The 25,274-nt window shown below is 40.6% G+C and overlaps 1 protein-coding gene across 1 annotated transcript in view; it reads right to left on the bottom strand.

Moving 5' to 3' along the window:
• The window catches only part of SH3GL2 (SH3 domain containing GRB2 like 2, endophilin A1), a 99,927-nt gene that overhangs the window by 7,711 nt on the left and 66,942 nt on the right, over positions 1-25,274 (bottom strand). The window contains exons 2-6 of the mRNA XM_072860395.1: positions 14,349-14,417; positions 9,962-10,034; positions 4,818-4,961; positions 2,851-2,984; positions 1,381-1,539 (exon numbers count right to left, since the gene is read on the bottom strand). Of these exons, the coding sequence (XP_072716496.1) occupies positions 1,381-1,539; positions 2,851-2,984; positions 4,818-4,961; positions 9,962-10,034; positions 14,349-14,417 (579 nt within the window). The remainder of the gene's footprint in view (positions 1-1,380; positions 1,540-2,850; positions 2,985-4,817; positions 4,962-9,961; positions 10,035-14,348; positions 14,418-25,274) is intronic.

Raw genomic sequence — 25,274 nt, 5'->3', positions numbered from 1 at the left:
TCCATAAACAGTTACATATCAGTCTTTATTCATTACCATGTCTGGTTATGACCTGATCTGGAATGGTAACTGCAACTCTACTCCGCTGATCATCTCCATGGCTGATTTGCATGGGCAGCAGCTTACAGAACTACCTCATTCAGCAAACACTATGGAAGTAAAAATGAGACTGTAATGAGAGCATAATACACCTTCTCCCTCCCTGCCTTTGAGGGGCACAAAACCATAGGGACTATAGTCATGCTTCTGTTGTATTCTGGCCTATGAAGCAGACCAAAACAGGAAGATACTACATACTCTTGGATGCAGAATATTTGTCATGAAGGCAGACAGCATTCTACTTCATGAGGGAAAAAACCATCCAAAACTCTTGTGTGGGCAATGCAATTGCTAGCAGTTTCCATGATAAACAATGCCACAATGGTGTAATACAGCCCAGCAGTATCTGGCCATATGGGGTTGGATGTTACTACAAGGATTAAAACTACAAACTTGTTATACTTCTTTCATTTCAGCACAGCTATATTTAATTTCTAACATGCAAATATTTACAGGTTTCTTATGGCCCCTCAACAGCAATCTGGTAACAAAATGAAGAATTAAATTATGTATGTATTTAAACTTTAAATAAATCCCATCATTTACTTCAATAAAAATATTTAAACTGAGTTTCCTTTGACCACATATTCAGTAAGACAGACTTCAGCTGAAATGTTTTCTTCCTCCAAAAGAGATAATTTTTTCTTCTTGCTTGATTTTACAGTTTCAACATTATAAATTGAAGATTAAAAAAACCTAATAAATGCTCAATCCTAAACCAGTCTGTAAGCAAAAAATATGCCTCAGAGTCAGATTTGAGCAGTCACATTAACTTTGGCTTTCCTATTCACTATTGCTTCTGATTACAGCAGAGACCATGGGGTTGTGAGTTCATCATCTCTGATCTTTACCAATCCTCTCAGCAGCCCACGCACTTGAGCAAAAGCCTTGGCTCAAACCCTTAAACCACAGCTAAGTAAAACTCATGACTTACATTTACATAATTCTAAGAAGGAAGATATTTTGGTTTTGTAAGTAACACTATGCAGTTAAGAAGCACAACGATGCTACAGAGGATTTATGTTCTTTAGCTCAGTTACCTATAAAGTACCTATAAAATGAGTCCTACATGTGCATGCTGTACATTACTATAGCTTCTGAGCCTCTCACTGAGTCCACCAAGGAGGCAAGTGCTTCCCCATTGTACAGTGACAGAAATCTGTGGCATCATGGATTTAATAAGGCTTTCCACTTTTAGACTGCTTTAGACCGCCTTCACTGCCAAACCAGTATCTTTCTCTTTTTAAGATTCAGCTCAAAGATTAACAAGGGATATCTCACATCCATCTCCAGAAGGTTAAACATGCTTGACTCAGCAATTTCTTTTGATTCGTCAAACTTCTCAAGAGCTTGGCGAAGTTCTTCATCAGGGAGCTTGCCCTGTCTTTTCTTTTTGTAATCAAAATCCAGGCGTCGACCCTCCATTTTCTTCAGGTGATGCTAAAAAACAAAACCGCAAACACAAGCACAGAATAAAGGATGTTCCTCTACTCTCCTTATACTGCATTGTAATCAGGTAGTCCATGTGCATTTGCAAGTATGTGCTGTTTGCTCTATATCAACCCTTCCCCAGAGGGCAGAAATACAGAACAATGAAGTAGGTGGTTTTACATATCATTTAAGAAGCCACGGTGTGCTGCTGTCTGAATGACAGACTTTCAACATTAAAAAAAGGCCACACAGAATGGGTAATTGCAATTGCCACATGTATAAAAGATACATGAGTTTCTGGCTTTTTAGCTCTGATGCAGAATTACCTGAACACTATGTTTTTCCCTAGATGTTTAAGAGAAAACTCTATTAAAAGCACAAGTTAGTACATTTTTGCCTGTGTGACAGTTCTCATAAACAAAGCAACACAGAAAATATTTTCATCATTTCCATCAGACCACCAAAGGATCTTAATGTTATCTTTTATTAAAGATTTTCTAGTTTGTTAACTGATCTAACATTCACGTCAATCTGTTTAGCAGCTGCCACATCAAGCTGGCCGAAAGTTAATGCTATCAGCATGAGCATGAATACTTTAGGTGTTTACTTTCCCTCAGAAAAATCAATTTGTCATCTATTATGACATTTGTAACTTTGTCAATTTTGTAAATTATATCAAACTGTCTAAGACATCTTTCTTCCACATATATTTAACACTGTGAAAGCCTTACTGAGCTCAGAAGAACAGTTACTTATACAGATAAGCATTTGCTGATTTGGGAGGCGCTTTTACTTCCACAATTATAAAATTAGGTTGTGTCTGCAGAAGGATGTGTGCAAACAGATTTTTCTCTGTAAATCCTGTCTGGTTCTTGGATTACTAATTACATAATTCACCCAAGCAAACAGTGTTTGTGTTCAAAATTCCTGGGAATGTTTCAGACACAGTCTTCACACAGACAAAAGAGTACTGCCAGTCTAGAGGCAACTATTGAAAGGCCCTCCCATGCAATACACTAGAAAATTGAATGTAAACATCTGTTCATCTATTTAGTGAAATGAGCTTTCAAACGGTAGGATTAGAGTACTGTGTTCATGCCTGCATAAGCTTGACGATGCTATCATCAAAAAATGTTAGAATTCTGATCTTTCCCTATCTAAACCATCAATGAGAGACAGAACTGAAAAGTAAAACTCAAGCCAAAAGAGACTACAATCAGATCATCTGCGAATCTGAAAGCCCATTTTAAACTACACAACTAACATATATACACAGCCTGCACATTTGGCGTTATTAAAATGCCGCATTGAGGGCAATACCTGTATTTCTCTCAGATCTTTGTCATGGAGATTCTGAAGTGGGTCAATGAAGTTTTGTTTCACTTCCATGTCTAAAGAGTCCTTGACCTCAGAAAGCTCCTTCATAGCTTCTCCCACATCTGCAAGTGCTGGTCCTGGAAGAAAAGGTGTCCAGTTTATCTCAAAATAACTTAGTTCCAAATCACTGCAGAATGAAACTGAGTCATGGAAATTTCAGTTAACATCCTTTTTAAGTCTCAAGTTTAGGAAAGAAACAAGAGTATGACGCACTGTATGAAAGGGCAACATGGATTTTACACTTCTGCAGCCCCCAGAGTTTATGCCTTGTAACGCAGCTGAACTTGAGGATCCATTCTGCGTCAAGACAGCCTCCTCCACACCCCTCGTGGCCTGTTCGTTCCTCACTCTGGTGAAACAAACATGCTAGAAAAGAATTATCTGTATTTGCTCCAGTGTTGCCAGCACCAGGCACTAGATTGCATACAAAAATAGCTCTAATGCAAGTCTAGGTCTGCCTGTTTGTATCGGTGAGACTGGTGACAGTATCAAATGTAAAAATTCATAACAGTTTCACAAATTTTTTTTTTATGAAAGCTTTTTTTGATTATATTATTGACTTCATACAACTACTCAAGTTCATAAACTTCAATAAGAATTAGCTGCCTTCTGAGATTTCCTCCAAGATTAACTTGACCACAAAAATTACCACTCTGGTTTACCTCCTCTCCATAAAAACAAAAGCAAGAAGCTCAAAAATACCCTCCTGGTTTGAGGTGTAGGTTGGTGGAAAAAAATCCACTTTCAAAGAATACAAAGGGTCTGAAAACCTAAAAATGTGAGAAATCCAAAGGAGCTTTGTCTCCCAAGCAGGGGATGCCAGCAATGCACTGCAGAACTAGAGAGCCTGCCAGACCCGGATGAAGAGTGACAAACAGCCATAATAGCTGCTATTAGTTAAGAATGTGAAAATTATTGCCATATCTATTCTGCTGCGTGCTACTGCAATCATCAGGGAATATACAGCAATTTGCACAAAAATTCTATTAGTTCTTCATTTTCTCTTTAAAAATGTGTTTGAAATTTAGCAAATGAGAAGCAACCAATTAAAAAAATAATTCAGTAGTCTTTAGCAGAAATCAACCTACATCTGCCAAGCTAACTAGTAAATTATATAAAACAAACAAGAAAGTACCTTTTCCATTGCAGATGTCTTTCTGCCAGGAACAACATTTTATGAAGATTCAAATTGGAAATAGAATTTTCACATTCCTATTTGAGGGTCCTGTGTGTTGCCATATAAAAATGGCCACAGAGAAGTCCACACAAGTAGGACAGAAAGACAAAGGATCCTGTTGTGAATGTCATCTCTTTTAGTTAGACCTCTACTGTTGAAGAACACAATGTTAAGTCTCAGTTTAACATTTCCAACTCAGGCAGCCGTAAACTCATTTGGGGCTTGGAGGGAGGAGCAGTTGACAGATAAGACAGGAGTGCCTTAAAATGTGGAATTTGGTCAGAAAACAAGGGCAAAGTCTATTAAAAATCTATTAGCCTTTATTCCTCACCTGTAATGAAGACAGTAACATTTATTATAAGGATTCTGAGGACAAAAGGGTTTTATTGTACACATGCATAGACAATAATACGATTTCTGAACATGTACATCTTTCCTCCCAACACATCCCTAGTAATGTAATCTATGACAGACAGTCTCAAGCCTATGTGGATATGGGTCCAAATGGAAACAATATGACTTTCATGCACAAGAAAAAAATCTCTAGTCCAAAACCGCAAAATACACTCAACAGGCCTAGGCCGACCTTAAAGAAGTCTGATGAAGCAGAACTCTGATGCTTCTTGCAGAAGTTCTTCCTTTATAAGAGCACAACACTTGAATAATGAAAGTTATATTGAATTTTACTACCATTTTTATTGCATTATAACGGAAAGACAAGTAATCGAGTTACCAAAGTTGCATTCTTCTCCAAGTTCTCGGCCAAATTTCAGCATCGCATCTGCCAGCAAGGCTTCAGCCTGAGGGTAACCTGGTCCCTTTTCCTGGCCTCGAATTTTTGACATAGTGTTGATCATGCTGAGTTTAGCTCTGGAAGCTGAAGCAGGCAATTGGTAGAGGTTACAAACGTGCAATAGTTTGACTACACAGACAGGAATGCACTCTTTAAATTTAGCTGAGATACCTATGGTGTATTTTAAGGGCATTATATAAGTTTAGGACTAAGCCCTGTTTTTCATAAATTATTTTTAGAGCAAAGGAATTAAATGTTGTTGGTCACTGACTTTTTTCTTCTGCTGGTAGGCCAGAGAGGAGGCTCTGTCCTGAACTTTAAGTCAAAGCTTCCTTTGAAATGACTTGGACAGAAGAAAGCCCAGGAACACTCCCAAGATATCATGTTTGATGTGCTACAACTCAGGTAGAAAAATCTTTAAGCTATCCCCAAATTCTTAATCTTAAAATCCTCAGGTACCAGATGGATAGCAGATTGATCCAGCCTTCCTCTCAAGGAAAAGTCCAGACTACATACATTCCAGATTAAACTGTGGTGCCCCACATTTTTTAAATGTTTGCAAGTTTTTCTGTTGTAGAATATTAAATAAAACCTATGTCCCCAAACATGATGTCCAACAACATTTGAAACACTTTTTGCTTTTTATGGGGATTTGGGGAAACTCCTACTTCAATACAGTTTTCAACTGTACTTTAGCTTGTATTTTATTTCAGATACACAACTGCGGATCAGAAGAAAGTACGCAATTATCATAATTGATGAAAACAAAGCAAACATAAAAGAACTAATTAGTTTGATGATGTGCTTTAGTGAATTTTTGTAACTGCAGACCGTGAATGGCCTCCAGACAGTGAACTAATGGCACTTGACTTCAAATTTTGCCAGCTAAATCCTATTGCCAGCAAAGCTGACTCAGTGGGTGCTTCTGCCTGTGTTACTCTGTGTGCTACAGGAGGGCAGCTATGAATGCCTCTACATTCCTCCTTGCAAAGGCTTGACTTTGTTAGTTGCTTGTCTGAGTTAGTATTTCTGTTTACAAAACATTAGTAGCTCACACTGTTGTGTGCTGATTTCATTGGTCAAAACTCACCCTTACATTTCTGCAACAAAACAAAACCTTAGCAGACTGGAGTCAACAAGTGTTTTGCTCTTAATTTACTGTTGAAAGTGCATATCAAGAGATGGTTCTTGTTACTGAACATGTTTCAGTTTGTGGCATACAAACGTATGCACAGACACACAGAAACAGACACAGGAAACTTGCGCAAGTGTCATAGTTCTTATTTTGCCTGAGAAGCAGCTACGAAAGGATAACATATTTTTAACATGTAGGAATTATGTTTTTGTAAGCTTTCTCACTACCCTTGAGTGTCACCAGATCATGCTTTTCAGCATCTGAATTTCTTGATGCCTTCTGTTTCTACCCACTACAAAACTACAGTCAGCAGACTGGCTGACTGTTCAGTATAAGAAACTGCATTTTAATGAAGTGTCTGGCCTTTAAAAATGGCAACGAAATAATGGTGGCAATGGGAAAATACAGAAGCACAAAAGAAACTAAGGCACAAACAAAATCAGTGAGGGGAATGGAGGCAGCAAGCTGAATTAAAACAGGAACAAATGGGAGTATTTTCAGAAATAAAAGAAAAAAATGTAAGAGGGAATATAAAAAAATGAAGTGGCTATATTCTGGACAGGCAGGTAAGAGTAGAAAGCAAAAGGTACAGGAAAGAATGAAAGAGATGAAAGGACAGTAAGAGAAGGGCAAGAAATAAATAATAAAGAAAGGTAAGCATGAAAAATTCATTCTTCAATGATTCATCTAATCATTTAATAATGATTACATGAGAATCCTGATTTAGTAGGAAATCTTAGAATACATCCACCAGTGGTCTCATTCCACTTTTCCTCTTTTAAAGTTGATTCCCGTAACTTCCATGGGAGCAGACATAAGTTTGTGCTCAGTCATCTCAAAATCCCATCCTGAGCCCTTTCATTTCTGTTGCTTTTTTGTGCTAGTGCCACATGCTTTCTTCTGTAAGTTATTTTTCAACCTGAGTGAGGACAGGCAGAGATGTACAACATGCTACACAGAAGTGACCTGAATGCTTGATTCTTTTCCCAGTTGCACTCCCTGTCCTTTACATTGACTTTCATGGTGTCAGTAATGATTCAGCTTAATATTAAGTGTTCACAGAGCCATGGTGAATCATAAGAATACTGCCAAAAGAGTTCAAAAGAAACTTCAGCAGTGGGTTCAATTGCTCATTCTTTGTACTTTCAATCTTGTTCATCCTGCACCTCTTTTTCTCAAAATTATGGTCATGTACATCTGCATGGAAAGTCTTTGAGCCTTCATCATGTTATTTTCAGCTGTCCTTCAGTTTTTTTCATCATTGGGAAGTCTACAAAGCTGTCTTTTTCATTCGCATTAACCTCAGCCCAACATCTCCTTCAATCAATTCAGCTTTGTCTTTAATATAATTTTCCCTTCCCTTCCCTTCCCTTCCCTTCCCTTCCCTTCCCTTCCCTTCCCTTCCCTTCCCTTCCCTTCCCTTCCCTTCCCTTCCCTTCCCTTCCCTTCCCTTCCCTTCCCTTCCCTCCCCCTTCCTTTCCCCTTTCCTTTTTCCTTCCAGCATTAGTTAATTAACTGTTTAGCGAAGTTAGACAATGCTGCATACTTAATTTATTGATCCTTCAAAACACCATGCAGCCAACTGATCTCTATCACTGCAGTACTATGTTATCCAAGCATATTGATGTTTTCAGGGCACAACTTACTTATCAAGGAATGTGTGCTACATGCCAAACCCTCTTCTCCCTACCAAACCCAGGTAAACTTTGAAAGAAAATCTTCTGTTAAATATTGCTGTTAAATAATTTTTTTTCATTAAATTTCCTCTGTCTTCCCAATGTAATGTTTCTATTTTTTATGAAAATGAGAAAGCAAACAGGAAATACTGGAAATTAGCTTTTTTGGTGCCCCAGGTAAGTAGTAATATAGTTGTAGGAAGAATTTTAAAGAGGAAATTTTTTATTTTATTGAAAAAAGAAGTAGTTATCCATGCAATTCTTCTCACTACAGGGAGCCCTTTCATAACCGGCATAAAATAATCTAAGATCAGGTGAGAGCTGAAAAGAGTCAGTCCTCCTTTCCTCTTACTCCATCTGCTACCATTGCCCAACTGTGGAATGACTAACATGATCTCATTTGATATGCAAGAAAGTAAATTTTCCTCCTGCCTATTACAATTTTAATTTTCTGATCCTACTTGCACATGCCACAAGCAGATGAAGGGATGTGTAGCTGGAGTATGGAAACTGCTCTTTCCTGCAGCACTGCAAACTTACATCAGCCTGAGGTGCCTGAAATCACACCCTTAGCTACTTCCAGGAATTTTGCTCTCTGCCATTGCTGTGAGCCTCTTTCATGATTCACAGCAATCACAATCACTTAGATGTGTCAAGAAGGCAGCCAGGGAAGCACTAAACAGCCAAAGCTTATTACTCAGTCTATATGATGTTGCACAACAGCTGTTTGACAGTAGTTAACAATTTTATCACTAGCCCCATAATGTTTGTCAATCCCATTGCTTTTCCTGCAGAGTGCTTGTTGACGATGAGCAATGAAGCTGTGGACTCAAGTCATAAACAGTATTTCATCTGTTGACACAGAAACTGTTCTAGTCATCATTATTTTCTCTCTAGCCATTCTTGAACTTCTAAATATTATTATTCCTTTTTTCAATCCACTGGCAGCATCATCACATTATCCTCCCTTCCTCTGTGGTCTAACATAAAAATATCACCAATTAAGCTACACCAGCAACATTCCTTCATCCTAGCACACTGGGGTTAAAATATTTCACACTGGTTCAAATTTGTTTCCAGCTATTAGGAAACAAATTCCTCACAGTGAATGAGTAAATTTGGTCTGTATTTCCATGAAACTCTAAGATACTTATGGTAAGTAGAAGGTCTCATTTTACCTTCACGCTAATTTCGCATAACTCCATTGACCCTATCAGTGAAACTGGCATTGACTTATGCTAGTATCAAAACCCTTATGTTCCTAGGTCACTATGGAAATTTTCAGGTTCTGGAATTTAATGGTTTACTTGATTATAACAGCTCCAGATCATCCCTCCTTGTGAGGATCCTTTGGCAAGAGAGGAGCACGCATCTCTCCATCAGCCCAATCACAAAACCTTTCTTTCATCTCCCCATGGAAACCAATCATTTATTTATATTTTGAAGGTTCAATTTAGTCATCTCTGATTACGTCCATTTATCTGCCTTCTTCTCCAGTTTGGCATCAACAGCTCTTTTGCACCCTCCCTTTTGTAGTAACTCTAATGAGGATGGGAAATTGCTAGAGGGCCAGGTGAAAGGTGTTGTTACGTCTCTTCCTGTGCCCTGGAGGAAGTTGCTTCAGAACTTTGTCTTTCTTCCCATGGTCTGCAAGGACTGCCTGGTCCTTTTCCCTCACACATAGTGAATGACTGGGACTGTGGAAGAAAGAGATGTCTCATGCAGACAGCCTCTCCGTGCCTGATCCTGGTGCCCACCCATGGGCTGACTGCCTGGCCTCGGCCCATCCCCATGCCCAGGGAGGTGCCTGACGCCCAGGGCTGGAACTGCCCCAGTGCCCCCTGGCTGCCCTGCTCCTGGCTGGGGCAGTGGGATGGGCTCTGGCTGCCAGGCCCTGCCCTGTTGCCCAGGGGAGTCCACAGCCATCTCCAGCTCCCAGGGAGGCCCCCATGCTCACAGTGCTGACATTCAGATGCCTGCAAGTAAATACACCTGGTTCTAGGCATTCTAGGCATCAAGGGGGTTCTACCCCCTTACCTAAAGCAATAACACACAAAAGGAAAACAAGCCTCCCAAAGCCAGTCTCCATTTCCCCTGACAGCCTAACACAGAAGCCTGTGCTCATCTCTGTCTTTTACTTCACAGTAAATTCACCAATTTTGTGTTCATCTTAACTGCACCAGGGAGGATGAGATCTGTTAGACTATATATTGGTGAGAAAGAGTATTTTTAAAAAGTGCTGCAAGTAGTGTGAGACTGTGAAATTACATTACCTGGATTGGGCTGAAGATACTCTATCGTCTTTGCCATTATTTCCATAACTGCCCTGCTGGTCACATCCACTTTCTAAAGGACAGAGAGTTAAACAAAAAGAAACATGAAAAAAAGTTGTTAGACAAAAGGAAGGTGTTTTTCCTCTTCTTTTTGTTCTTATAAATTCTTATAAACTCTTCTTATAATTTTATTTTTGTGTCCCTGAGAACAGCCCTGATATCAGAATGGTGATAATACCTGGAAAACTACCAAAGCGTGAGTCCACCATTGCAGTTTATAGCAGATCCATTCTCAAGTGAGGCCACTAGTACAGAGTACCTCAGGATGTGTTAGGAATTTGATATGACTCATTGTACTGTGCTGATACTTTACATCACCCTGGCAGGCCTCCACTATAGGGAAAACTTTTTGATAGAACGGTCACTGAAAACTGTTTGAAGAATTAGCCATCTTTGATCCCCTAATAACTGGCAAAATGAGGGGAAAGCAGATGTCAGTCAAAACCAACCATGAATGATAAAATGGGCTGTCTACCTCTTTCAGAGTGAGGTCTGGGAAAATTGGGGTAAGGAAGACTGGGTATCACTCAGTTTCCAATTTCAAGAAACGTATCAGCGTGGACGCACTGACCATTTATTTCCCCTGGCTGACCCCATGAAGCATTATTTTATATTAGGAATTTAAAATACTTAGAACTAAATAGCACGCCTTTCTTCCACTGCAATAGGAATTCTTGCTTTCTTAGAAAGTACTCCGCATCAGCTTCCTAAGCTGCATACAGCAAAGTATGCAACTACTCTCCCTCTCAGAATCAGGCCTCAAAGAAAAAAATGCTGCTTTGGCAGATTTGGGGATCCCCATAACCTGTTCTGTACTCTGCATTTATGAAGACACATTGCATTTCTCTGCAGGGTAGCTTGTGTCCCACAGAGTGAACTTTACCATAATGGCAAGTTCCTATTTTAAAAAAGAACACCTGAGATAGGTTGGTTGCAGCATGCTGTGACTGACCTCTTTCCTGTTTCCTGTTGCCCCTGCCATCTGCCAGGTCTTGCTCTATGCTTTACATAAACAAGCAGAAGAGGTCTGCCAGCCCTGGGTAACTAGCTGAACTGCCTGGTAGGGAGCCCAGAAATGGCTAGAAGGCTGCAGAGGAGAGTGGGGGTGAGGGAACAGAAGGCTGGGGATAGGCAGAAGGAGCATGTCCACTGTCTGCAGAAAAGCTGGCAAGGGACATGGGGCCAGGCGGGGAGCATGGAGGCAACAGATGAGTTTACTCCATTCTCTTCTCAATTCTCAGTGCTCTTATCTCCTGGGCTGCCAACCCATGCCGCAGCCGAGCACTATGTGGGACTCACCCCTGGCTGTTGTAATGTCTTATTTTCCACTCTAAACCGCACATCAGTTTTCTGAATCTTTGTTAACATCTTCCAGTTTTGACGCCAGTGCCTATACTTGTGGCATATTCAAAGGGAAGCTGGGTGGAAGGGGGGAAACCAACTCTGCAGTACTTTCACTGTAAGAAGTACAAAGGATATGCCCTTCTCCTTTATTTTCCATCCAAGGTATTTTCCCCATCTCACTATACCAACGTACAGATAAACAGCTTCTGTTTCTGTTGATCAGAGTTATATATCAGATACGTACCCTACAAATCACCTAGCAGTAGCTTGTGTTACAAGATTTGATAGTACCTTTCAAAGTCGAAGCCAGAAAAAAACCTTCCCCTACTGATCCTTCCAAGTGAAATATTATCACCGCCACACAGAGCTGTGGCTTTCTCCCCCCTCCCGCCTCCACAGAAACACTCAGTGCTACCACTGCCAGCCTCACCAAGCAGTCTGTTGGGGGTTAGCCCCATCTACCCAAGGCACTTTGCCAGTGGAGGCTGCCTAACAGGATCTCTGAACCTATGAATATTCCAGTGCACTCCCAACCCCCTTCAGCAGACAGCTCTTGCTCCTCTTGACTGATGCTCAAGGAGCTGTGAATTACAGGCACCCTTTGCCATTGAAATGACCATCTTGTAGATGGATGTTCTCTGGTGTAATATCTTGGTTAGTGATAGCCTTGGCTGCAGTGATCACAATATTGTGGAGTTTGGAATCCTGCTGAGCATGCTGAAGGTTAGTACTAAGACAAAGGTTTTAGCTTTTAGAAGAGCAAACTTCAGCTCGCTCAGAGCTCAGTTGGGAGGGATTCCGTGGGAAGCTTCCATGGAGGATAAAGGAGCTAGCAAGTGCCGGGAATTTTTCAAGAACGCTCTCCTGGAAGCACAAAAATAGTTCATTCCCTTTAAAGGAAAGGGAAGCAAGCAGAGCAAGAGACCCCTTTGGCTTAACTGCGAGCTTCTGAGTCTGCCGAAAACCAAAAGATGGTACCAGAGATGGAAAAGCAGACAAATACCTGTTGAGAACTACAAGGGCATTGCCATGGCATGCAGAGACGCAGTTAGGAAAGCAAAAGCTCAGCTCGAATTGAAATTTGCCAGAGATGTCACAAACTACAAGAAAGGATTCTTCAGGTCTGTAAACAACAAGCAGAAACAGAAGGAAAATATTGGCCCGCTGTCAAACAGGAGAGATGAATTAGTCACCAACAGCACTGAAAAGGCAGAGGTTCTCAACACTTCCTTCACCTCTGTCTTTACCAGCGCTGTTGGCTCCCAGGCCTTGGGAGCAAAAATCCAGGTTGGTGCAAACATGGACCCGCCATCAGTGAAGGCAGAGTTGGTATGAACTATTACAGGAGCTTGACCCCTACAAATCGATGGGCCCTGGCGTTATGCACCCAAGGGTGTTAAGAGAGCTGGCTGACATCATTGCGAGGCCACTCTCCATAATCTTTGAGAAGTTGTGGAGATCAGGGGACGTCCCAGAAGACTGGAAGAAGGCTGATGCCACCTCCATCTACAAGAAGGGCTTAAAGGAGGATCCAGGAAATTATAGGCCCATCAGTCTTACTTCAGTCCCAGGGAAAGTTACGGAACAAATCCTCCTGGGGGCTATCACAAGCCACATGAAGCACGTGACTGGGAAAAGCCAGCATGGGTTCACCAAGGGCAAATTGTGCTTGTCAATACAGCTCCTTTGAGGTAAAGGTAAATAGCTCCTTTTCAAACTGGCAACCTGTCACAGGTGGGGTCCCCCAGGGACCAATATTGGGCCCAACACTGTTTAATATCTTCATAAGTGATCTGGATGATGGGATCAAGTGTACCCTGATGACGTTTGCTGATGATACCAAACTGAGTGGGGAAGTGGATGCTTTGGAAGGGAGAGCCATGCTGCAGGAAGACCTGGATAGGCTGGACGAGTGGGCTAACAAGAACCTTATGAAGATCAACAAGGACAAGTGTGAGGTCTTGCACCTGGGAAAACACAGTCCCGGAGGGCAGCACAGCCTGGGATCCACCTGGCTGGCGAGCAGCTCTGTGGAAAGGGACCTGGGGGTCCTCATGGACAGCAAGCTCAACATGAGTGAACCGTGTGCTGCTGCGGCAAAGAAAGCCAACAGGATGCTGAGTTGCATCAACAAGGGCGTCACCGGCAGAGATAAAGAAGTCATTATCCCATTCTCCTCAGTGCTTGCCAGGCCACACCTGGAATACCATGTTCAGTTTTGGTCCCTGCTATGCAAAAAAGATGTGGACAGGCTGGAGAGAGTCCAGAGAAGGGCCACAAAGATGATCAAAGGACTGGGAAGCCTGCCGTATGAGGAAAGGCTGAGAGAACTGGGTTTGTTCAGCCTTGAGAAAAGAAGGCTTAGGGGAGACCTTATCGCCATGTTCCAGTATTTAAAGGGTGGCTAAAAAGAAGATGGAGACTCTCTTTTTACAAGGAGTCACATGGAAAAGACAAGGGGTAACAGGTACAAGTTAATCCTGGGGACATCCTGATTGGACACAAGAGGAATATTTTTCACAATGAGAACAATCAGCCGTTGGAATAATCTCCCCAGGGAAGTGGTGGATTCCCCAACATTGGACACTTTTAAGATTCAGCTGGACAGGGTGCTGCCCATCTTGTCTAGACTGTGCTTTTGCCAAGAAAGGTTGGACCAGATGATCCTTGAGGTGCCTTCTGACCTGCTCTTCTATGATTCTTTTCAGAGATCCTCTACAATGGTTTAACTGAAACTAATTTGTAGCTGACATCAGCTTCAATCTCTGAATGAAATATTGGTATTGTAAAGAGGGCCATATAATATGTATGCCTTGGTTAGAAAACAAAAAGAAATAAGAAACGGAAAGTTCAGTCCTGCTGAATAAAAGGTAAGTCTTTCAAAATTACTCCACTGATTCAGGGACAAAAGCTTTGAAATTCCTGTCCTAGAAAGGAAAAATGAATGGTAATAATGAATATACGCATCTGTATTTAGACTTACCCTTTCCATTTCTTTGAAGTCATCATCCAGCTTGGTTCCTTCTGCACCTCCTACTTTTTCACTCACTTTCTGCAGTTAAAAAAAGAACAACAAACAGATTCAGCAATAACTGAAAAATCTAGCCACTGTGTTTTCCTGGGGAAATGTTTTTTTTTTCTGTAAGTTGGTACAACATTCAGACATATTATTCTTTCTGAAAAACTTATTTCAAACACACTTTAACTTAAACAATCAGAAAATAATGTATTACTGCTTAAGTCTCAGAGACCCAAATTTCTGCTGGTGTCAGAAGTACATACTATCATGTCTTTGCAAGATCACACCTCTATTTCTCTGTTGGATGAATGTCTGTATCTTGTAACTTATCAAGCAATTAATCAACAATGACAAATCCGTATTCAGTAGACAGAAATATCCATGGTTGTATGTGCTGATGAAAAAGGAGGTGACTTGATGGAATGAACTGGGGAAGGAATCAAAGCATTAAAAAATTTCTCATCAGAGCCAAAAAATGGCCCCTGCTGCTTTGTCCAGTGTGTATTAATGCAACACACCAAGGGTAATAATCATGCCTAAGCACAGAGCAAGAAGCTCCCAAGGCCTGACTCCAGCAACCCAGAAGGCAACAGGCACCCACACCTGAGAACTCTCAGAAACATACTGACTCAAGCCACAACGAGACCTTCACCATTAAAAATGAAGTTTATACATAAAAGTGGTAGATAGATAGATACAAAACCCCCTACATTCACACCATGCAAGAGCTTGAGATTCACATGAGTTACATATAAAATATCCAGTTGACAGGTTATTAGAAAGAATGAAAGGGAACTTTGGTGTCATGTCTTTAGCAAATACTCCGTTTCTTTATAAAACACTCAGTTTGAAAACTAATTGGAAAATTATTTTGTGCTACCGTTTCATTTCCCTGATTCAGTGAACACATTGAACTGAGTTTCCCTCTACTGTCAGAAGTGGCAGTAACAGGTTTGAATGGTAACTGCTATGCAGCACCATTCAAAATGGATTTTAGCAATTGCATGCATTGTCAGTCATAAAGTGTTTTAGTGGTGTAATTCCACAACTAAGTCAGGTGCATATGATCCAGTGAATGTACTAATCTTTCACTGGGCTCGTATTTGTCATAAGAAATTCATCAGACGTAAGACTTTCTGTTTTCTATCCATTTTTAGTTCTTTGTACTGAACACCATTTAATTTTACAAACTTTCCTAGGTGCCTCTGAATCATCTTTAGACTGTTTTAATTAAGTGTAACTACTGATTTCAGTGAAGTGACTCCTGCAATAAACAAGGAGAAATGAAAGAAAAACTGCACTTTTTTCCTCTTTATTTCAACCACTGTGTTAACTCTTCTATAGCTTTCTTTTAGTATAAAGAGGAGGAGGACCCACAGTCAATCACTCACATGCCATTAATAAAATCCAGACATTTGATTAATTTCAAATTCACTCCAGTTCACTCCAACAAAGCTGCAAGTGCAGCATGGCCAAGCACTTACTAATGCAGGCTGTAATTATCTGTGCAATAGAAAATGGCTATCAGCTCTGTTTGTTTTCTGTCAGCTCCTTGCAAATTAGTACCCAAAATGGTGCATTAATGAGACATCAATAATATGAAACATCCTGAAAAAAGCAAAGAACTTTACTTAGCCCTTCTTTCCTATACAGAAGAGATGTGCAAATCCAGGCAGACACTCTCTTGTCATTAATCTGAATGCAGATGAGTTTGTGTGGTCAATATTAGCCTCACAATCACCATCATGAGTCACTCATTTAAAGTGACTAACAAAACTATGCACCAAGCAGAAAATTAATTTGTAAAGTTCTGGGTCAAGTACTGTTACAGACAACAGAGGTAAGTCAAAGGAGAGAGATGAGCTGTGAAGTCTTCAGCCCTTCTGGAGCTGGGTGACTCTTCTTTCAGGGTAGTTACATCATAGGACCTCAAGGAATTACCTTCACCTCCATTATGCAGATAAAAATCTGGTTTGCAAAAGCACTGACAGACCACAGGAAAAGAGCAGCTGAACCAAAATCCCACTTGAAAATTTAAATACTGTTTTTTTTCCTTGAAGGCCACAGCCACTCAGCAGTCAGAGATGAGAACTCAAATTAAGGATTCAAATTTAAGAAAAAAAAAAAAAAAAATTAAACCCTCAAAAGTTCTTGCCCCTTAGGGCAAAAGAGGGAAATCTACTCAGAAGAGGATATTAAGCCCCCTTTGCAAGGCCATAATCTAAAGTGGTCAGGTGGGAGCAGTGGGCCTGAGAAAGGCAGCCTAAGCATTTGCAAAAGAGCCCACATCTATGTCATCACTGTATTGACTAAACTTAGAGATATGCTTCAGCCCATTTATATCCATCCTCCAAATCAACTGTTAAAGCATTTCATTATGGCTACCACTCCACCATTCTCTAAGACTGTCAGATTTGATTACCATAGGTCATGAAGCTATGTCAGCTTACGTCAGCTGAGGAACTGCTCTCGTGCTAAAGATTCAGAAGCAGTCAGAAACATCACCAGCTAGCAGCTTCAGCATACTACATCTCCTCCTAGTCCAGTCATATGGAAGAATCAAGACCTAACCTGACACCACAGCCAACATTACTTAATTATTTTGTGATTGTGCCTTCTCTTTCTAATGTTGATTACCTATTCCATCTTGCCTGCAAAAAGCCTTTACAATAAAATTATCATAAAATATCAATATATTTTCATGAAAAATAACAGATTCAACATACAAACATTTTCTGGATGGGGGAAAAAATGTCATTAAAGCATTGTTGTTCATCAAAAATATACAGACCTTTTCTACACCTAACAATGTAATGTTTTAGAGTCGGGATCTCCATATTTTATATGACTGAAAACAAGTGCTATGTGCCTTTAGAGCACATTCCAATTTTACAAAGATCCCATTTCCACTCAGGCAGAATATTAACTTAACATCTGCTGGTCAGAATGGTTTCAATAGGGACAACCAAAGTGGTATGAATCCTACACTTAGGGAAAAAAATAAACTTGTTTTTTTTTCCTGGCATATAATATTAAAAAGGCAGGGTTTTGGTAAATGCTGACAGGATCTGGAATATAAGCCGTAGTGATAGGAGTGTGGTTTGGTAGATGAACGTGAAACAACAAAACTTATTAGGTCTTAGTTACGGAACCATTTGTTCCATTTTTCATAGAGTTGTGCAATTAACCTTTTTTTTTTTGTATTACTGTGTCATGATGCAACATGTCGCACAGGAAAAAAAAAATGCTTGTGCAGTCACTATGAATATGCTGAAAATTCCAGTTGTCTTTTATAGAATACACTGATGATCACTTGTACAATATCCCATACAGCAGTCCTCTAACTAATGATGATATGAATCTGACGCTGCCATCTCTCACTACTCACAAGATATTAAGTGAGTAGTTAATGTGATATTAATGTGAATCAAATGTGCATTAGATAGCTATTCCATAAGAATTATGTTCTTCAGTACTATGACACTGCATCATACTAGAGTGCCTTCTGAACAATTCACAGTTCAAACAACTGCTACCAGAAAGCCTTGCACAGTATGATACGTCACTACCCAAACTTGAAAATGCAGTAAGATCAGCATTAAACTACAATAGTAGTTACCTGAGTCTGCAGCTCTATTAATTTCATGAAATGCTAGTTTGGCAGCATGTATAGAAGGCAGTTTTGCTTCTATACAGGAGTAGAAAAGCAGCTTTGAATAGATTACCACCACAATACACTGCCTTTGCCTATGATGCAAATTGAATGACATGTTTGCAAAGCAGCCACACAACAGTAAGACTGAAAAAGTAACAGTCCCTTTATGGCATGCATTCATAGCTCCAAATACGGAGCACAGCAACATTTTTACTCAAAGCACACAGCAAACTCTGATCTACTTCTTCATACCTTTTATCATTACCGCCATCCTAGACTGCTTTTGCCATGCGGATATTCTGGAGATTGTCCTTCCACAATGTTTCTTATCTACCACATAGTTCGGTTTCCACAGCATAACTTCTCTATCCCTAAAAGGAAGGCCGTTGACACTACAGTCCTATCAAATTGCCACACAGTGGACAGGGTGGTAGGAACAAAAATTTTATTCATATGAAAGCTACAGGAAACAGTAGTAAATGGAGCTTACAAATTCATGATGGAGAAAAATAATGCTCTCTGTAGTTCATGGTTGTTAAATGCAAGTCACCCTGTTGATTTCTCATTCCTGATTGCTTAGTATCTGTTCCACAGGTTTCTATAGTTCTTCCATGCAGTTTTTGCCTTTTTGACTTTTGCCTGTCACTGTAAGGGTTCGTGTTCTGGAAGCACAGTGATAGAAGTATCTTCAAGTTTGTTAAAGATTTTCAAACAGGCTCTAAAATGCTGTGATGCTTTGTTAGCTTTGCAAACACAAGGAAAACATAGCTGACTGGCAAAAGAAAGTAGTGAGAAATACACATTTTAATGGGAAGAAGTCTGTGTACCCATGGTGAAGGTTTGCCAACACTGTAGGCTTTTCAGAAGGAGAAAACATTTGAAAAAGAACATTTATAAAAAGCACAGTCTCTAATCAAGATCTTTTTTTTTTAATTCTGTCACTTCACATGCTAGAGTAAGACACAACTGCCACGTGCAGGCTAATTTTTCTGTGTGTTTGATCCTGCAGAGTTTGGCATTTATGGTATCAGAATTTGTTACCATAGAAAACATGACATCTGCAATTCAAATTTATGGTCATGGCCCTGGTTCTCTGCAGATGATAAAGCATACTTCCCTGTGGCAAATCACACTCTCAGCAATAACAGTAAGCAAGAGAGGAGATTTTCTGGTGATTTCAGATAAACTAGAATAGGGACTAAAAGAAAAAAACCCCACCTCCAGAGCATACGTAAATTAGCTGTATTTTAGACTTTTCCTCCTTCTCCAATTGACATCAGAATATAAAAGAAAATAAGGACCTTTTCTGGATTAGTCTGGAGATAGCTTATCTTCAGAAACATTAAGAGGCTGTAGAAAATACCAGTGTTGGTTCACAGCACCTTATCCTGTAGCGGAAAGGAAATTAACATCTGATTTCAACTGAGGTAGAGTGATCTTGCGCAAGCTTTTCCAGAACAGCCACCTAGATGAGGGAAGTCCTGCTTTACAAGTCAAATGATCCAATATCATTAGTCTCGGAAAGCTTCAGGAAACTCAACAGATGTGATAAATCTCACTAGAAGCCAGAAGTGTCTGATTAGCCTTATACTTACGTTGCACTCATTTGTTAGAGAAACTTAGCAAAACCCACACTTTCATTAAACACGAAAGATTTCATAAGACAGGAAAGCTTATAATCCTCTCCCTCGCATTTAAAATTTTTTGAATTTTATTCTATTTTTCTTTTAATTTGTAAACACCTTGTGCAAAATAGGGCTGTCAATAGGACATGGCATGAGAATGTAGAACAAGCCACTTTAGTAGTAAAACAAAAACAGGATTCCAACTTAACATGCATTTAAGATACAGTAATGCCCATTTACATTTCATTAGTAAATTTCTCTTCGTCAGCTGGGATGGCTGCAAGAGAAGTTCACAATACCAGCTGGAGCTCATCATCAGAAGATCCTTCCCTTGCAGACCTGAGGAGCACAGTGACTCCACTGCTACCACAGAAGCTGTAAGGGGTCATGGAGATAAGTGTGAAAGGCAAAAGGGAAAAAATGAGAGATCCAAGAATCTCCAGGGAACTTCACTGTTTATCTCCTGTTTGCACTGAGACTTTGATTATGCCACTGAAGCTTTGCTTTCTCCTTGGCAAAATGAATAAATACACTTGCCTACTACATGGGAAAATTGTGAGCATTAATTTGCACCTGCTACTGCTTGCCATCAGGAGCATATCTAACAGAAATGTTCATGATGTAGTTAAGGTAAGCATCTGCCAGACAAGCCTGAGATTATCTTTTCCCTTCTGTCACTCAGCAGATATATTTAATCAGGAAATAATATACTCCCTCCCCTGACAGCAGTGAAGTAACTTTCTCCCTGCTAGAAATCTTTGTTCGCCAGCCTGTTCCACCACAACAGCATACCAGCCACAGGCTGGGTAGGTTTAGCCTCCCTTAAAAGTTCCCTTGACTCTGCTGTTGGATGCAGAATGTCAACAATAAAGTGCACTATTCAAAGAGCAGAAAGTGAACTGAATTTTGGAAACTCAAGAAGAAAACGGAAGGCTATGACTGGACTCTAAAAGGCTTGTGTTCATCTCTCACAAAGCTTCTTCTACGTACCTTTTATATATATACAATAGCTTGGCCTTGCTAGTCCTCACAGCTGCTAGTAGTAGGGCCCCATAGGCCTGTTAAGAGCTCCATTAACAGTCTGAAGGCAGGTCAGAAAGCCAGGGAAATTGGCTATAGATGTGACATACATAAGACACAGGAACTGGCAATGCTAAAGACAAGCCATTGCTAAATTGTCAAGTTATGAAGGAAATTCTCCATGGGATAGGGTCTCCAGTAACACCAGTGATAGTCTGGAGCAAAAGCAAAATGGCTCAGTGGAACTGTTTCTCCCCAAGAAGGATAAAAAGAGATCAGGATCCCAACCTCCATCATTGTTGCAGTGTAAGAAATATGCATTGTGAACCTCTCCTGTGTTCTTACTCTCCTCATTTAGAATCAATCCCTCATTTGCCTTTTCTTTCATTTTCAGCTAAAGCTGTCAAAGGGGAGGGAAGAGGGTGTCTGGATCAATCCTTTCTTTGACCGATCTGATCTAGCATTTTGCTTTCTGACTGCTAGCAAGCACCACACTGCAGAATTCCTGCAACTCCAGCATCACGGGGGAGTCATTCACATTCAGCACTAGCGCACAATATGAAAGTATGCCGCAAGCTTCTGCACTGACCGGAGTTACTGCAGAGCCTCTGCTGCAATGCCACTGCATTACATTGGAGGCTGTCCACTGGTAAGTGAAATAAAGCAGGGTGAGAACAGGGGAAGGACTGCTGAGGAAGTGTCGGTGTAGTAGTGCCCTGCGTTGTATGGAGAGTCCCTGCATAGAGGCACCCACCACGACAGATGAGGTGAATACTACCCTAGGGCAGACAAAAATTTAAATCAATATTATGCATTCCAGTGACAGAGGTGTGCTGACAGCTGAGACACTGCAGTGCATCCACGATAACCAAGAGAATCCATTTCACACATTTAAACTTACTGCTGAAGTTTTGCATGTTTACCAAACACATGCTTTAGGGGGTCGGTTCTCTGCAAAGTTTAAGTTCAGCCAGAAAGCTGGTCACAACCCCAGCACCTTTGCAGTTTAGAGTGGCCTCAGGAGCTGGCAAAGAGAAGCTGGCAAAAGCTCAAAAGCTGCCAGAGAGCTGAGGACAGTCAGAACACTGTGTGCTTTTTTAACACTCTCTGTCCCCAGCAGGTCACTGGTATGAGAAACAGAGAAGAAATTGGCATTTAAAAGGTGGCTGTATTAGCTAGAAGATGTGCCAATCTCTGCTTTTTTTTGCAGTACAGAAAAGCAGCAGAGAATCTATTCCCACATGGTATTTCTGCTTCGGATGACAACAGTACCATGACCCATTCCCTTTAGTGCACCTTTAGGCAATAAAATGCTTACAAGTTTTTTACTTCTGTGCAAAGGGATTCAGACCCACAAGCCTTATGAGTTCTCCACACAGCAGTAGTGGGAGCCTTGCCCTGCACTGCACTGCCACAGAGAAAGAGGACATCTGTTGCCCTGTTTCCCAGAGTGCCAAAAAATTTTGTAGCTGCTTGAGTGTTTCTTCAATGTAAGTGGCTCACTCAGCTGGGTGGTGATAAGGAAACTCTGAGGCAGGGGCAAAACTAATACAAGAACACTAATAGTTTGGGGGGTTCTCAGATTTCTTGCCTAGAGAGGTATACAGCAGCAGCTTTCTTATCTGGAAGTCTATCAGTTGCTAGCTCCTGACCTATCACGCTCTGTTACCATAAATAAATAAAGTTTTTGTGTTTTAGAAGGAGAGTGTAAACCATGAAATTAACATTCATTCAAACCTTCATACTTCTCTCATGCCTTCAAAGCAATTTTTATGAAGCTTTAAGGGGAAGATGCTTCCTCTGGGTAGACAGAATTGCGGCTTTAAATTTTGCTGGTGCTGGTGCACTTTCTGGTGCACTTTCATGCAGGTGAGCTGTGGATCTTAAAACCATATACAAAGGTGTATGGCAGTACACAGAGCGAAAAAGAGGGAAAGAGAACACAGAGCATGTGTTCATCCATGAGCATCCTAATCTGGAGCCCAGGTACAGAACGCTTACACATCATGATCCATCTTAACTACATACATTAACACATGCTTGCTCCATCCACATAGCTTCTAAGTTCGAAGAAACAATGATCTCTTCCTTCCCACTGCTTCACTTGGCACATGCATACCTCACCGCACAGCAGACCCAATCTGGGTACAGGTGACAGGTGGCTTAAACTGTCCCGTGGTTTCTTAAACCATGTCACCGGACTGCTTGAGCTCACCTACTCCATTTCAGCACAAAACTGTTTCCTGCAGCATTGGTTTAAGCTGCCAGCTGGGAGGCAGAGTTAACGTTCACTCCTCATGAAGAATAACGTTTAGTCTTGGCTACTGATCCAGCTAACTCACATGCACTAAACATCAACTTTGAAAAACACTGCAGTATTTCACATGCAGGCATAGCAGGTGAAGAGTGCTAGGGCACAGTCTACAGCTTGCTAAGATCTCCACGGAACATGGAGTCCAAATATCTGATCAGCATTATGTAAGCAGTGACGCAACGTAGTATTGTTGATTGGTAAAGCAGATTCTACTACACATGGCTTTGTTAAGCAAACCAACTACTCATTTTTACAGAGTATTAAAGCTTTGGGGGTGTTGTAATTTCTTTCTCTCAATACAGGAATGAATTAAAAGTTTAGCAGAAATAAATACTCAGGCCAAAAAAAGGGCAAAATAACAGCATGAGAAATTTACAGCAATTAAATCCCATTTAAGGCATATTTTGTAACTCTATGTAATGTACACCAGTCTACATGACTTCTGCTGGGTGAAAGTCAGCCTAGTCCTTAACATCTGGAAATGTGAGAATGCCGGAAACATTCAGAAGCTGCTAGAGGCCAAGAGAACAAAACATGGCTTAAATATGATTCATCGATTTAACAGCTGTACAAACTGCGCTATTGTGAACTTGTCCCTTCTACATTTGAGAGTGCATTCACTGAAATCTGTCAGTGAATAAATTGTTATCTGCCAAAGACAAGACTTTGAAGGGAGTTTGTGAGGGAAAGCATGTCTATAAGCTGTTGCTGGTACTGATGTACATTTTATTTCTGGTGTTCCTATTGCCACAATGTCTAAAAGGTTGCAGCCTGTACAGCACAACAAAGTGCCAGTCCAAACTATTTGTATACTTTCTTATGCTGTTGGCAGTGTTGATAATTTATTAACTACATGCAGAGCAACCCAAAACCATCTGCCACTTTAAGCTTGATAGCAGCACATTTAGAAATTGCTCAGCTCTGCTTTAAGCTTTAACTTTTTTACATGAGCACTACATAAATTAAGCTGAATGCCCTTTCCTTAAATTCATGTCCTGTATCTCACACTCACTGTGTAAGAGCAATATGTGCCAAAGCGCTGGCCTGTTATCAGGGGCCGGAGAGCTCTACAGGACAACAGTAATGCTCAGACAAGCTCTGGGTACTCCTGGGGTGATGCCCTTGATTGATTGAAATGGTGGTGTGCCTTTTTGTGCTTCTGAGATGCACGCAAACGAAAAAGAAGAGAAAGGGTACTGGATGAGCTAGGACTGGATGAAACATATCCAGATATACGAAAAAAAGGATGGACGGCACCACTTAGCCTGATGCTGTATTGTGTATAAGCACGATGCGCAGCGCAATAGCCAGAAGCAGATGCAGCTTTGCCTCTGCAGATGCAGCAAGGTCAGGAAGGGGATTCTGTCAGTTCCTGGCAGGGAGGAAGAGCAGCCCCTCCCTACCAAAATGAATGCATAGCCACAGCTGTAGGGGATTAGTATTAAATTTGAAGATGATAATTTTCCTCCTTTCACCACTATGTGTATCAGCTACCAGCGACAAAGGACATTTTAAAATGTAAGAAGACAAAACCTGCATGAAGAAACAAGTGACCCAAGACTCGGCTCTGAGCTAAACACTACTGCAATTCACCAGCAGCACCCCTGAAGTCCAGGCAGTTACACAGACGTACGTGCAGTAAGCAAAAGCAGAACTGAGCCCACTGCTCTCTGATACTTACTTGGAAATTCTAAGAGGTAGTGAAGAAATGAGAAAAATTACCATAAAGCCCCCCCTGGAAACAAATTATAGTATAGCAATGATTTCACTAACTGGCTCATGACCACTGTCAGGACTGATCATAATACAACATGGATCAACACAACTAACTCTGCTTTAGATGCAGTAGTAATATGTGTCCATGGTTCTAGCTGGTATTCAAGATATTGATGCTCTAAGAAGGCTCCTGTGCAAAGGGAAATGAAAACCTTTAGCTAGGTTTTTACCTAATTTACAAAGCAGTGTCTTATTACCAGGAGGGATACTGAGATTTTTGAGAGATAACAATGAAATAGGCATTTTTTTGCTAATGTTACCTCACAATTTGTTTGAATGATGGAATACAGATGAAAATATAACAAAAAAGAATGTTGGGCTTGGTAAAAGGACCTGTGGCCAGCTCAATAATTGTAAATATTTATACCTTTTAATATCTCAAGGTATTTACAGTCTTTTAGTCTTTTACAGTCAGTCTTTCAGTCTTTTACAGCAGCTGAAGCTCTGAGGCATTGTGGATCAATTTACATATATACCTGAAGTTTCACAGAAAAGAGAAA

Source organism: Ciconia boyciana, chromosome 4, assembly GCF_034638445.1.
Source record: "Ciconia boyciana chromosome 4, ASM3463844v1, whole genome shotgun sequence".
Classification (NCBI taxonomy): Eukaryota; Metazoa; Chordata; class Aves; order Ciconiiformes; family Ciconiidae; genus Ciconia; species Ciconia boyciana.
The sequence above is the reverse complement of the archived record's forward strand: the minus strand, read 5'-3'. Positions and strand labels throughout refer to the sequence as shown.